This window comes from Coniosporium apollinis (assembly GCF_000281105.1).
Source record: "Coniosporium apollinis CBS 100218 chromosome Unknown supercont1.56, whole genome shotgun sequence".
NCBI lineage: Eukaryota > Fungi > Ascomycota > Dothideomycetes > Coniosporium > Coniosporium apollinis.
Genome location: NW_006913318.1, coordinates 31670 through 45764, shown reverse-complemented (window position 1 = coordinate 45764; position 14095 = coordinate 31670). Strand labels below are relative to the sequence as shown.

Genomic DNA, 14095 nt, shown 5'->3' with positions numbered 1-14095 from the left:
AACTCCTGTTCCATGCATAAACCGCTCAGGTGCTTGTAGATATACAAGAGTGGAAGAAAATCTGGAGCAAACTGCATGATTTTGATGAAAGGAAAAGGAAATCAAAGGTTTTTGAACGCCGAACTTCCGAAGCATGCCAATAATTTGGAGAGACTTCTTGTGAGTGGAGAATCATCGGTGGTCTTCGCTGGGAGGAGATGATGCGAGAGGTCGCACGTTAGTGTGCCTCATCGTCCGCCTGTCAGTGAGCTGGTGATCGCCACAGATCCGCAGATGTCTTTGATGCAGAGTGATCCTAGGTCCAAATCAGCCGCGCTCACTTGTCACCATAGTACCGCACTTTACCTTCAGAGCTGACTGAACCTCAGAGCACAAGCCTCAGCCGAATACTTATGTCCCGACTTCCGCTCCAGCCGCCTGGCAACATTCGCCCACAGCTCCTCCTGCACCTCCCTATAAGCCTGGACGAGGTACTCATCATGCTGGGCCGGAAACGTGATCATCGGCGGCACTACCGGCTGCGTCTCCTTCGCCGGCTTTAAATGCATAAAGTCGCTGGGATTGAAGTCGGCCTCGCCCTGCGCAATCGCAATACGCGGCCCATTGCGCACGAAGCGGCCATACACCGCCGCCTCAGTCATGCTGGGCGTCTTGCCGCTCGCGATGCGTGCCTCATTCAGGGCCCGCGCGATCTCGGCCCAGCTCATGTGGTCGTGCTGGCGCATCTCCTTGATCTTCCAGTTTTCCGGGTCGTGCTCAGGGAGCTGCTTCCGTGTGTAGACGCCGTTTTTGGAGGCGGCGCTGATCAGACCTTCGCGCGCGAGCTCGGCTTTCAGGCGGTGGGCTTCGGTTTGGTAGATGGGGGCGCCGTCGTCGGTGGTCTCGTCAAGAAAGGCGGGAGCGAGGCCTTTGGCGGTGGGCTTGGAGGATGAAGCGTTCTTGGTGAGGCTGGAGCGCGGGTTCAAGGGGCTGCTGGTCCTGGGCGCGTTGAGGTGGCGGCGGGACGATGCTTTAGCGGAAGGAGTGAAGAGGGGAGATTCGGACGTGCGGCCGCGACGGGGATTGTAATTATCGTCTTCGTCTTCTTCTTCCTCGATGGATGGAGTGTATCTGCGATCTGCTATCTCAGCAGCGCCGTCCTCATCTTCGTAGTCAGCGTTCTCGAAGGGACCCCGCGCACGCGCAGCGCGCTTCGAGGCTGGAACAGCAGCAGGCGATGGGACGCGACGCTTGCGAGCGGACGTAGGTGGCGGCATCAACTCAGCATCACGACGGTGGTTATCACCTGGAGCAGTCGAAATGTCAGCACCGTCTTCCCGTTGTAGTGATCTGGGATGAATGTAGGATGAGAAGGAGTATTTCTCACTTGGGGTACCGAGCTGGCCAGCATCGTCGTCGTGATCATAGTCGTCGTCGACGGAGTCGTCACGCGCATCGTACGCAGCGGAGCGCTCGGCTGTGCGGGATCTGCAGGGCGTCGTTAGAATAGAGCTGTCGCAAACGTTCGCAATAATCAACATGATGAAATAGCTTGAAGGAAGAGACGAGGCACTACCCACCGAGGCATGTTGCTGACGCTGTTGCGCTGCTTTGACCTTGATGATGAGTGACGAGCAAGCTTGGACGCAGTGGCTGTTAACAGCTTGTTTGACTGAGAGTGCCCTGCCTGGAAGCGATGATGCTGAAGAGTTCTTTGAGGTGATGCTGGAGTTTGACGATGTTGTTAAAATGGTGGTTGTTTGGAGAAGGATGCCAGGCTTAAGTAGACGCGGAAACGAGCCACGGCGTCAGGCGTGACCGCCTAACTATGTCTTCACGGCCGCTTGTTGCTGGTGAGCAGCGGTTAATGCCGGTGAAGCAGAGCTGCAGTACGGCACTAGTCGGCGCGCCAATCAGTGCTGAGCCCTGGCGGAGGGTAATGAGCGCCCGCAGCTTCAGTATTGTGAAGCAAGAGAGGATTTCGAGCAAGCCACAGACCTTTGGCGCCGTGAAGAGGCAGACTAGCTTGGAGGAGAAGGACGGATGCAGATCGTTGAGGGAGAGCAAGCTGGATCAGTGCCGATGCGTGCCCATGAACCACAGCAATCTGCACGTGCACTCTTGAGTACCAGTTCGAACAGAGATGATGACGGCGTTTTTAGGCTCACTGTGGTAGAAACGTGAGAAGAGTTTTGGAATGTTCTGGAGTAGAATGCGTTGTACCAACCCTGACAGAAGAGTTCCAAGACATCAACGCCAAACTAAGACAGGAAGAACGCTTGACAGGAAGGAATTACAGAAGTCCAAAAAAAACAACCCGACGGCCTCCCCTTCTCCCGCCTTAGAGCGTCCCCGCCTCCCCTCCCACTCGGCCTGCCATGCACGTCCCACTCCTTCAACAGCTCGCCAGCAGGCGATGGCCCTATAATGGCCCCTCTATCCTCATCCACTACTTCGGCCTTCGACAGCCCCTTCTCTTTCTAGGCCCTGGTTGCCTTCAAACGGCTCGGATTCTTCCCCTCGCAAGCATCGGTATCTTGCGTAACAATCTTCAAGCCACTACCTATCTGATGGCAAGGTAGGTCGCAGTAGCCTCAGCCTTCAGCGCCTTGCGCTCAGCCTTAGCCGACGGCGCCTCGGAGGGAATCTTCTTCTCCTTCTTGAAGACTTTCTTCAGTAGCGAGGAGCGTGAGGAGGTGGATGATGCGCTCTTGAGAGAGGCGGATGACATGCTCCTGAGGGAGGCAGCTTCGGCCTTCTCGGCAGCAAGCAGAGATTCGACGTGCCTGATGTAGGAGTCCATGGCTGCGGGGGTGTCGATGACTGAGGGGAGGGTCATGAGAGCGGTGGATTGGAAAGACATTTTGGTTTGAGGGGTTGGAAGTTCTAGAAAGTTTGGAAGTGTTTATTGAGGATGGTAAGGTGGACGCAGACGGTTCTTTGATTCTTTTACTCGTGGCTAGAAGCAGGAGACTGAGACGGTCGAGACGACGATGAAGTTTGATGGGGGCCGGAAAGGAGGCTATGCAGACGGCGTATGGTAGGGGGCTTTGAGTCTTGAGTTCGCTGAGGATTTGGAGCTTGAGGTTTCTGAAGTCTTGGTTGGATTTTGAATCCGTCGAGGATTTGGAGCTTGAGGTTTCTGAAGTCTTGGTTGGATTTTGAATCCGTCGAGGCTGTGTTGGAGGTTGGTGGTGATGAGCAAGAACCTCAACCCAGCATCTCTCGGTCCCTATATACCCACCGCAACGCCGGCCAAGTTCTGCATCGTCGACTGATCCGAAGCCCTACCGATGGAGTTTACAAAGCAGCCCTCAAGATTCCGACTCATCGTTGTGCCATGCAGACTATGTCCATCTGCTAAGCCCGTACCGCCCTGCGCTAAAGAGCGTCGAAAACGTGGGCTTACCTCCGCATGCAAGTGTCAGCAAGCAGCAGCAACATCAGCCGCAATATCCCCGCAGAGGTGGCCGCATTTTGGGTGCACAGGTGCAGCCACCTCCAGTTTAGCCGGCTGGAGGCCTTTGGATGATCAGCAACACGCCGGAGAAAAGCCACGAGCCGCTTGACGAATGCGCGCGGGGTTGATCCCGTCTGGAGGACAGAATTGCGCCGTCGTCGCTGAGTGTGAGTCAACGATGCGGCTGGCGTTCGGTTTTCGTGAAGCCGAAGACAGGCCACCGTTGCGGATTAGAAAGCGTCCTCGTATCCAACTCCGTCACGAAGCCCTTATTGGAGAGGCGAGTATCACGCAATGCGGCATCGAAGAGTCATCCATCCAGTGTGGGCCTGGATGAGGATGCTGATGCTGATGCTGATGCTGAGCCAGAAGAAAACACGCGTCTTCAGGGCCACGTGCAGAACCGCAAACCTTCGAAGCCTGCTGCCAACTTCACAAACTCAGAAAGGACAAGGAGAAGTTGAGCGTCGTCCTGTCGTGTCATGTTAATGCAGGTGGCTGACAGCGTCCTCGACCAGCCGTTGGTTTACGATTTATCGAGCCTGCCAGTACGTGATTTGATTGGTCAAAAACACGCCTATTCTTCGGAATCGTGAGCTCGACATCACCTTTTTCCCGGATCATCTGCGGCGAGAAGGCGGCACTAAAACCATGATGTCGACTAGAACAGGCGCGGACATATCGTAGGTAAACGTCGGACATACAGCCCGCAAAGCCTAGATCATTAATCAAGCAGCGCGGGAAATCGCATCAGGCCTCAACAACGAATTCCGTCACCATGTCCCCTCGCCGTGCCAGGTTCAGTGGGCAAGCCGGACTCGCCAACGCCCTCGCCGAGCGTCGCTCATCGAGGTGTGGATGACAGAGCTGTGGCCAAACGCCTTGAAGCCTTTCGCAGAGACGATAACCTCACAATCACGCAATCATGATACGTGGCTTGATCTACAAGCATTCCGAGAGTTGCTCTACCTCACCTACCCAGGAAACGGCAAAACCGCTGGACTCCTATACCCATTCCTCCCTCTCGACCTGATCCCAAAAATGACGTTGTCCTTGCTCAGCGGCAGCGTCACCGTACTAACCAGACCAACATCCACAACATGCGTCCACAGCGGCGCAGCCGTAGGCCTCCAGACAACCTCATACCCCTCAATATCCGTGTCGTTACTCCTTAGCCACGAAAACTGGCTGTCGTTGCTCAACAGCGTCGCGTTAACAGTCGCATTCCTTACCTGCCCCGGCGCATTCGCAATACTCCACAGCGTGGCGAGGTTCACCTTCGCGACACGGGCAACGTACTCGAAATCAACGAACTCGATGAGGTCGCCGTACTGTGTCCCGTTTTCGACGCGGACGTCCTGGTGCTGGTGGGCGTAGTCCTCGTTCGGCTCCGTGTAGCGCACGGCGGAGTAGCCGGCCTCGAGGAAGCTCCTGTGGTCGCCGCCGCGCAGGTAGCGGTCCAGGCGGTAGATGATGGCGATGTTCATGCCCGTTGCGTTGTTGGCGGCCACTTCGACGCTGAAGCGTGCGAGTTGACGCGCTGGGGAGTCGTTCTCGCCGCCGATGGTCAGGCGCTGGGCTCTTCGGGCCGCAGACTCGGTGGGTGGTAGGCCCTGTGCGAACACACGGATGGTGTAAGGGTCGCGTTGGCCGCGGTCACCGGTTGAGCTGCCCACGATGTCGTTGTTTAGGACGCCCTCAACGTTTACGCTGGCATTACGCAGAGTCTGTGCCCAGAAGTTGGAGCCGTAGAGGCCTTGTTCTTCACCGGCGACGGCGCCAAGCAGGATAGTTGCTTTGGGCTGGCGAGTCGCTAGGATACGGGCAATTTCAAGCACCACTGTTCAGATCAGCCTTTGGATTGGCTAACAGGTACAGCTGGGGGCGACTCGACTTACCGGCCACTCCAGAGGCATCATCGTTCGCACCAGGCGCGTCGCTGGTATAGTCATTGGGGTCGCTCGCCCGGCTATCATAGTGTCCCGAAATCACATAGACTCTAGATGGGTCCGTGGAGCCCTCAATCCTCGCAACTACGTTGCTGATCAAGACAGGGAATGGGACTCTCGCCTCAAGTCCCTGAATGTAACCAGGGACAGAAACCGTCATCCTGCCCTCCGATGTAGCAGCGAACGACCGCATCTCCTGCGCAATCCAGTCTCTCGCCGCACCAATCCCACGGGTCGTGCTGTTCTGCGCAGATAGCGTGTGCCGGGTGCCGAAGGAGACGAGCTTCGCGATGTAGGCTTCGATCCGTGCTGGATCAATCTCTGACAGCAGCCCTGCCAATTCGCTGTCTACCGGTTGGGGCGTGAGCGGTACGCCTACGTCCGATTGCGGCCATGATGCGGCGGCGCAGGAGAACAGGTTGGTAGCAGAAGCGTTGCCGTAGAGCGGTGTTGAAGGGGTTCTTGGGAGGAGGACGTGACTTGCGTAGGTGGCCGAAACCAGGGCGCAGATCGAGAGGATTGAACCGCGCATGGTAGAGAAGTTTACGGAACGAAGACTTGGAAAGTAAAGTTGGGAGCAGACATGCGGTCTTTTAACACGCGACTTGCCCGCATCTCGGAAGATTTCAAAAACCGATTGACATCACAAACTGAAGCTTACCTCAAGCCTACCTTGACAGCTGCCTATTGGAGCTCGTGGGCACGTTTACCCCTCTGCGGGAGGCTTGCCAAGTGATTAACGATGCCGTAACGCCTCCTTCAGGCGCACTTGAAGTACTTTAGCAAGGAGTGGCGGGAGTTTTCGACTGTCCGGCGATTTGCTGCTGCAGCGCAGGAGAGGAGCTGTTGTAGCTCCTTTACCGGAATAGGAAGGTGACTGAGGCATGCTGCTGTATCTCCATATCCAGGCATCTGTACGGGTTGTCATTGTGAGGGGATTCCAGCCGCTCCTTGGGAAACATCGAGAAGACCTCGGAGACCTGTTCCGGGAAGTAACAGCTGCCGCTTGTTCTGCAAGGCTTTTGGTGGAGTGACGTTATTGCCAGGAGCCTTTCCAGCTGCAACGACACCTACACCGGAAGGTACGCTTTTCGATGAACGCTGATAACGTGCCAGCGGCGACATATGCCATGTCGTCTCCAAAAAGGAAGAGGGAGGGACGCGGTGCTGCATGTTGAAACAATTCAGCTCGTGGCCGCTCGAGGACCCGGACGATAGAATCTGACCGCCTTCGTCATGCGGCAGAATACTTGCAATTCATCAACGTGTTGTTTTGGAGCTTCACTCAAAGGCTGCCTAGCAATTTGTCGTAGCCTCCCCTCAACTACAAAAAACTCTTACAACCCTCTCTAATAACTCTCGCGAACAGAAGAACTGATAGATATTTCGAAGTTTGAACACAATCAAGGCAGAATAAGAGCCTCTCCACAATGGTCCGTTCAAGCACACTCTCAGCGCAACTCCCCCCAAGCTGAAACACACCCAGAACACCCTCTTCAACTCCGCCCTCCGCCAAAGCACCTCAATCCGCAAAGAGCTCACCACCCTCGCCTCTTCCCCCACCCCCTCCCCCGCGCTGCTCGGCCAGCTCTCCGCCTCCCTAACCTCCTTCTCCCGTACTATCGACGACTACACCACCCTCTCCAAATCCGAGCTGATCCCTGAAAAAGCCGAGAAGGCCCGCGGCCGCATCACAAACTTCCGCGCCGAGCTCGCCGAGTACAGGGCCCAGCTGCAGGCGCTGCGCTCCGAGGCCGAGGAGCGGCAGACCGTCACTTCGCGCAATGAGCTGCTGGGACGACGGCCCCATCATACCGCTACGCCGGAGAATCCCTATGCGCAGGCGCAGGTGCAGGGCATGAACTCTAATCCGCTGTTCCAGCGGCCGGGGGGTGGAAGCTATATCCAGGGGCAACACACCGCGCTAGGCGCTTCGCAGGCAGACGCGACACGCGAGTCGCACGCGTTTCGGGAGCAATCGTTCATGGCGAGCACGAACGCGCACCTGGACGAGTTTCTGGAGCGCGGGCGAGCTGTGTTGGGGGATTTGGGAGACCAGCGGGAGATGCTGAAGGGGACGCAGCGGAAGCTGTATAGTGTGGCCAACACGCTGGGAATTAGTGGGGATACTATTCGCATGGTGGAGAGGAGGGCCAGGCAGGATAAGTGGATTTTTTGGACGTGTGTGGTTGTGTTTTTTGTGTTTTGTTACCTTGTTCTCAGGTGGTTGAGGTAGCTATCATAAGAGGCTGGGGTATCAGGTATGTTACGAGGTCATGGACGAGGGGTGGAAAGAACCAAGTTGGAGCATCCTGGCGAGACGCTTAAAGATAGGACTTCAGTGTGCAACACGGACTGCATCCAGTCCTGAGTCGGGACCCGAAATGTTGAGGGACACGTCCATGGTACGGGTTCGAAAGGAAGCATCACTGCACGTTGTCTGTCAAGCGCTGGGGAAAGACGGGCAGAGGCCGAAAACACAACCCGCCATAAGTACCCTTGTATGCCAAGGAACGGCCTGGGTTGTACACTTCTGCGGCTGATGGGAAGGCGGGAGGACCATGTAGGAAGCACGACGCTTCCTCTTCTAAAGCGCATACCCATGTCTTTGGGCTGTTGACGCGAGCGCTGCGGTCCGGATGTGCTGCTCGAGCAAGTACGGAAGGATTGGACAGCGATATGGGAAGAGTAGGATGCTAAGTAGATCAGAACAAGCGAGAGTATCTGCTACGAATACGATTGCCTCACGATGCGCTTACGAGCTTCCGATATCAGCACGTGACCCGAATCTTACCAACGTACTAGACATGGCCCAGGCCCTTTACCCTTTGGATTGCATTGCCAGAGTGCCGTCTGTAAACCGGACCGAAGGTTAGAGCCGATACAGTAAGGTAATGCAGTTAAGACTCCCAGTCATGTGGGGGTTTGCAGCGGATGGTTGAGCGTCAATACCTATGCGTTGGGATCGTCAATTATCTACATTCGATTTGAAAACCGAAGAGAAAGAAAGAAAGCTCATTGTCAAGACACTTTTGTCGGTAGGTACGTCACGTGATTATAACTGAAACGGTTGACTAAAAGTGGACCGCATACAGAAAGGCCTCCGACTGAGGCGAGATTGGAATACAGCTAAATGAAATGTCAACAGAGTGCTTGGGGCACCAAAGTGTTGGAAGCAAGCAGTAAAAAGCGGCTTGCGCAACAAGAAAGATGCAGATACAGCGGTCAGAACATAGGTCAGAACATAGGTCGATTATGCAAAAGCCGTCGACCACCGAAAAGGTTGAGTCCGTCTAGATCATCCAACCCTCCAGCATAGATATCATTGCGAAACGCGCGAGGTACACGGCGGTCCAGTGCCACCTCTCTGCCAATTTGCTTGACCTCTGCCCGCACATCGTCCACATCATCGCGAAGGTCCTCAATCTCGCGCCGGACGGCGGCTCCACCTAGATTGTAGTTCTCGCCGAAGCCCCGTGGCTCATCGAAGAGGTAGTTGTCGTCCACCAGTCCCCCAAAAGCGGGACCGCGGAAGCCGCGAGGGTAGTCGAAGTCATCCCGGAACGGCTGGCGGGGAAAGCGATAGAAGTTGTCCCTTCGAGGATGCAAGCCTGCACCTCTTCGCCATCTGCCTCGGCCACGGTCTGGCCAGTCGAATTCTCCTTCCTCCATGCGGGCCATGAGGTCGGCCACGACCATCAAAAAGAGTTCGGTGTTTGGTGTCCACTCGAGCTGGTAGTTGCGAGCTTCTCGAAGAAGGCTGGGTCGTCCGGAGATCATCTCCCGTGCGCAGGTCATGATCTCGCCTTCGGTCATCGCTGAGGATATGATCGCTTCCCCCCACTGAAGGAGACATCGTGGGTCTGTCCTGCTGATGTGCTCCCCGTGCTTGCTGAAGAAGGTGCTCAGGATTGTACCGATGCACCTGGAGTGCACTTGCTGCGAAATTTCGCTGAGACAGGAGAAGAACGTCAAAGTCTGCGGGTAGCGAGAAGGGCCGCCTATGTTCTGCTGACGGTCGATCCTATAGCACTCTTCCAACCTGTCCGTCAAGGTGATGTTTGTTCTTGCGTTTCCCTCTTGACGGTTGAGCGAGGCGAGGATGCACGACCATACTTCTCGCATCTCTCGTTGCGAGACTTCTCCAGTCTGAACCAGCTCTGACTGGTGGATGTACCGCCTGACGTCGACGACACCTCGGCCGTATCGGAGGTCTTCAACTAGTCCAGGGAGGACTTTGGCAACGCTCTGAACGTCGAACATCTGGCGTACTCGACCGAGTTGGATGGGAACGGGTCGACCGTGTTGGGGCTGCATCAAGCCAAAGCGGTCAGGGATGACCAGAGCGGCCATCGTATTGGTATCTGTCTGGTGTAATGTGTTTCAATTATCTGAGTGATGATGGATCTTTCTTGATGGCGTGCTTTAAAGACTAGAGAAAAGCAGGTTGGCCAGGAACTGAAAGTCTGTTTATAACCCAAGGGCTGTGTTGCCTTAGGCCGAAGACCCAAATTCAACTGCCCTGCTTTTAGCGCGATTTGTCACACGGCATCGAGTTTGGCTAGCAGGTGGGCGATGTCTAGGATCCATCAGCTTCGCTGCGCAGAATCTACTGGCACTCCCTAGAGTAGCAAACAAACGGAAGTTGCCTGAATCCATTCTCAGGCATCTAGGCTCGCCGGGAGCGCGGTACGCGAACACCGGTTGGCTCAACGTCCTGTATAAGGCAGTCTTTCACGGGTACTTGCAGCATCGTATGCTCGGCTACCTGCACCATCAGCGATACAGCGAACCGTTGGCAGGGCGTTCAACCATAAAGGACTCTTCGCGAGCTACGCCTCGGAGGATTGTGAATCAGAGTGCCACAGTCATCGAGCAGGGAAGCAGATGATTCTGCAGCCGCCCGAGGTCATTTTGCGTGGCCATTGCTCCGCAATGGGAGTGATTTTGACAGCACGTGCTCATCATGATTAAGACAATGCGCATATAGATCCTGAGATCAGTCGACCGCACAAGAAAGCCGAGGACGAAAACACCCGAATGTCTGACAAAGGAAGGAGAGACTTGTAATCGGCGGGTGTATACGGAGAAACACCATCGAAATTGTTCAGCCCTTCAGGAGCCGGCCGCTCATGCAACGTTGACTTCCCAAGGTACCTTCGCGCACACGTAGTGCCCGCAAATGCATAAAGACATGAGACAGAAGAGGTATAGGCGGCAATAGCAGCGCAATTTCGGAGTTCGCGAGAGGGTTCTGTGGAAGCAAGCAGATGTCGTGACTCAACATGCTTAGAGAAGAGGCCCGACCGGCGAGGCGGTCACCGCAGCAAGAGGACAAACTACTGAAGTGTCTGTGGAACATGCAGCAGCCCACAGTTCCTTGTGCGAACAAGCGGCAGTACAGTAACCAGGCTGGCGAGGCGTGTGTGAGAGGAGAGCATGAACTGTGCTGTCGACTGACACTGTTTGCTCCAGAAGTTGAGTCAGCCTCTCGGCGGTGGAGTTTACGGCGGCTTGGCCAGGCGCTAGACAGGGGTTGAGCCAACATCGACTTCTCACCTGTCCTTCAGAATCTCATCCTGAGACTAATATGCTACCAATTTTCTGTACATCATCGACGATGTCATCGCTCGATCGCAGGCTTGTGGCCGCTCTCTCTATGTAAGCCATGACTTCTCCGCATACACAGCGAATAGCCATCTCAAGGCTGTTGTAGGCCTGAGCATGCGTGTATCCACAGGGACTGCCCGCCGCTGGATCAAGGGTCTCGTATTGTGTTTCTCTGCTTGTCTCTTTTTATTGAGACTCGTGACATGTTGATAAACTTATTCAGGAGCTTCGGGTCCGGCTCCAACAAACGGCTTTGACGGCCACGCTTCGGGGTTCCCGTACTTTGTCCGCAGTACTATGGCAAGTGGGCGCTTGTCTGAGCGATTCTCAGCGTTTCCAGAAGCAACTCGGCTGTGCTTTTGCTCCACATCCGGCGCGAAGGTATTCAAAACACAGTATTAATGTCTTTCCTATCAGTGAAGCCTGGTCCACCTTTAGTCGCTATAGCAAATTGCGGGCCTTCCGAATGCCGGCCAATACGTGTGAAGATTTGCCGTGGTGAAAACAGATTCAATAGTCCCTTGCTCTAGTCAGCACGGAAATTGCTCACTGAGCACAATGTCCGGCCCGGCTCAGCGAGTTGGATCTTTAGCTTCGAGCCAGGTTCGGTGCGTCATTCCAAGTGCCGAGCCGCAAAGTTTTAGCCGCACCGCCGCAATGCTCCAGCGCGATAGATTGGAGAACCTCGGAAGCTGTCTTAGTCTCCTTGCGGTAGTGCCAGTAGAGGTGATGACGTGCTAGGGATGTAGTTGCTTCTGAAGCTCCGACTGGTCATCTTGGAGGCGCTACGGACGTTGTAGGGAGAAACATGAAGCATCCGACAATAATCCTTTCTGCAACAATCATGTTCTGAAGTGTAGAATGGACAGCGAGACACAGAATCACAGCAGGAGTCCGCTTCTCGGCCTGTTCATCACCCACCTGAATTTCCTAGTCCCTCTCTTTGATGTCTTTTTCATCATGTCGAAACTCCATTTGAACGTGAAGAGGCTCGAGTGTGGGCAGACAATAGTCGATAGAAAGGCTTCGCGATGACCGTGCAGGAACACAACATATACTGAGGACTGAGTGATAAGGGCAGTAAGCATGTAAGTATTGGACCATGTGTTGATAGATGAGACTGATTCCTTAGCACTTGTCAATGGACCGAAGAAGACAGACACTTCGAAAAGGTCATGTGACCACGCTTCACTTTCACTATGACATTCACACACATATCAAACGCTGTTCTCCCGACCCTCCCAGGCGCTAGCCCATGAAGACCTCTTCCATCTCGACGGACATCGCACACCTTTCGCTCCTCCACAAATCACAACATCTCTCCAAAGATCACATCTCCTATCCCATTCCAGAGCGAAGCAGCCATGGAAGACACCACCACTGACGAGCCCAACCGTGCCGCTGAGCTGGTATCCGAAGCCGCCCCCAAATTCACCTCTGTCAACAATGCCTCTGACCTTACCCCTCCCAAGGTCAAGGACGAAGAAGCCCATGAAGATACTCCCGCCGCCATCCCCGTGACGCCGAAGAAACGTGCCAGCGTCTCGAAGAAGAAGGACGACGAGGCGGACGACGATGACGAGAGCCCCAAGAAGAAGACCAAAGGAACCCCTCGCCAGCGCAAGGTAGATCTATCCAAGACATCTATCATAAAATGTGTCAGAGCTAACAGCAGTTTAGGCACCGGCCGCTAAGCCTGTCAGTCTACAATCATATATCTTAGGTCAATGACCCATCAAAGAGCGCTGGTTAATCTAAGTGCATCCAGGCCGAATCAACGGCCATCGCTACTTCAGTCGATGAGCTCTCCCAAGCCGACAAGGTCCTGCTGAAGATGAAGGAGGTGAGTCCAACCCACCGATATCAAACGGCATTCCCAGATATCATCGTTCTGATGCACGTGACTGCAAACAGCTAAGCTAATACGACTGCAGGAAGGCAAACCATGGGCTGAGATCAACGACATGTGGGAGATGATCACTGGCAAGAAGCCTGCCAAATCGACGCTGCCAAACCGCTACGCCCGCCTGAAGGCCAATATCGAGGCTGTGAAGGAAGATGACAAGCCCAAGCTCTTCGAAGCGAAGAAGACGGTTGAAGAGCGCTTTGAGCGGGAGAAGTGGAATCAGATCGCTGCTGCCATGAAGGAGCTGGGCACGGACGATTACACTGTGAGTAATCCTTTGCATCTCTTTGCCCTGGATGTTAGGCGCGCACTGTGCTATGCATTGAATGCTGGCGACCAATCCGCCTTTCGTCCGGCCCTCGCTAAGACGTGAATCATGCTAATAATTCTCAGGGCGCCTTCCTGCAGAAGCAGTTCAAGAAGCTTCAGGACGCTGGTGCTGCGACTGCCGCTGCTGCCAACACGACTGCAGCTGACGACGATACCACGCCTGCTCCCGCTGAGTGATGTGGCCGCATCAGGAACCTCGGTCGATTACACTGGTTCTTGTGGTTCACGAGAGACACAATTGGGAATAGGCAACCTTCTAGCGGGCTTCTTCGGTGGTGATGCTTGAGCCTACTTGGTTAGCGGGAGGGTTGGTGATGGACTTTCCAGGTTCCAGCGGATGGATATATGGAGCGTTTGCGCTTCCCATCTTCATAGCGTAGACTAGGGTTTACGGAGCAAATCTAGGGTTACTTGCCCATAACGTTCATGTTGTGTGCGTATCTCGTGACATCGATCCGCCAAAGCCCTGGAGTGCCGGGCGGAAAGTCGGGCCGGAAAAGACCCCTGCTCCCACTCGACGTGAACCTCATCAAGCACTTCCAACGCGAGCATGCCGGCGAACAACAGCAATCCCTAGAACAAGGTAGGTATGTATCTCGCAGCAGACTTCGTGACGCTGCGGTAAGAGTAAGGAGTCTGTGGAGACTTTCAGGGTCTTGAACTTGCCAGTCCGAGAACTGTACCGAGTTTGTTCGAGGTCGTTTTCAGTTCTGCGCGATGACCACCAAGTCTTGCAGTCCCGCTCCATGCCTTAACACACTACCATCCGCATCTTATCGTAGCACTGGTCCGAGACTGGGCTCGCAGCCGACTGGCCATTTGCCGGCTGACACCTTTATCTTTGCTGGGTGGATCGAATGA

The 14095-nt window shown here is 54.9% G+C and overlaps 6 protein-coding genes across 6 annotated transcripts; 2 read left to right on the top strand and 4 right to left on the bottom strand.

The window, feature by feature from the left end:
- Window positions 1–347: 347 nt before the first annotated feature.
- W97_08476 (uncharacterized protein) lies at window positions 348–1520 on the bottom strand (the record flags this gene model as incomplete). Its single annotated transcript, XM_007786344.1, has 1 exon — window positions 348–1520. The coding sequence occupies one exon, from the start codon at window positions 1518–1520 to the stop codon at window positions 348–350; it is 1173 nt and encodes a 390-aa protein (XP_007784534.1).
- Window positions 1521–2542: 1022 nt separating this feature from the next.
- Window positions 2543–2842, bottom strand: W97_08475 (uncharacterized protein; the record flags this gene model as incomplete). The annotated part of the gene is made up of 1 exon (XM_007786343.1): window positions 2543–2842. The coding sequence occupies one exon, from the start codon at window positions 2840–2842 to the stop codon at window positions 2543–2545; it is 300 nt and encodes a 99-aa protein (XP_007784533.1).
- Window positions 2843–4413: 1571 nt separating this feature from the next.
- On the bottom strand, window positions 4414–5920 carry W97_08474 (uncharacterized protein; the record flags this gene model as incomplete). Its single annotated transcript, XM_007786342.1, has 2 exons — window positions 4414–5279; window positions 5338–5920. The coding sequence occupies 2 exons, from the start codon at window positions 5918–5920 to the stop codon at window positions 4414–4416; spliced, it is 1449 nt and encodes a 482-aa protein (XP_007784532.1).
- An 898-nt stretch (window positions 5921–6818) lies between these two features.
- On the top strand, window positions 6819–7624 carry W97_08473 (uncharacterized protein; the record flags this gene model as incomplete). Its single annotated transcript, XM_007786341.1, has 2 exons — window positions 6819–6821; window positions 6875–7624. 2 exons carry the CDS (start codon window positions 6819–6821, stop codon window positions 7622–7624), a joined length of 753 nt encoding a protein of 250 aa, XP_007784531.1.
- Window positions 7625–8625: 1001 nt separating this feature from the next.
- W97_08472 (uncharacterized protein) lies at window positions 8626–9741 on the bottom strand (the record flags this gene model as incomplete). The annotated part of the gene is made up of 1 exon (XM_007786340.1): window positions 8626–9741. The coding sequence occupies one exon, from the start codon at window positions 9739–9741 to the stop codon at window positions 8626–8628; it is 1116 nt and encodes a 371-aa protein (XP_007784530.1).
- A 2621-nt stretch (window positions 9742–12362) lies between these two features.
- Window positions 12363–13411, top strand: W97_08471 (uncharacterized protein; the record flags this gene model as incomplete). The annotated part of the gene is made up of 5 exons (XM_007786339.1): window positions 12363–12623; window positions 12679–12696; window positions 12767–12841; window positions 12933–13169; window positions 13298–13411. 5 exons carry the CDS (start codon window positions 12363–12365, stop codon window positions 13409–13411), a joined length of 705 nt encoding a protein of 234 aa, XP_007784529.1.
- Between the last annotated feature and the right edge of the window lie 684 nt (window positions 13412–14095).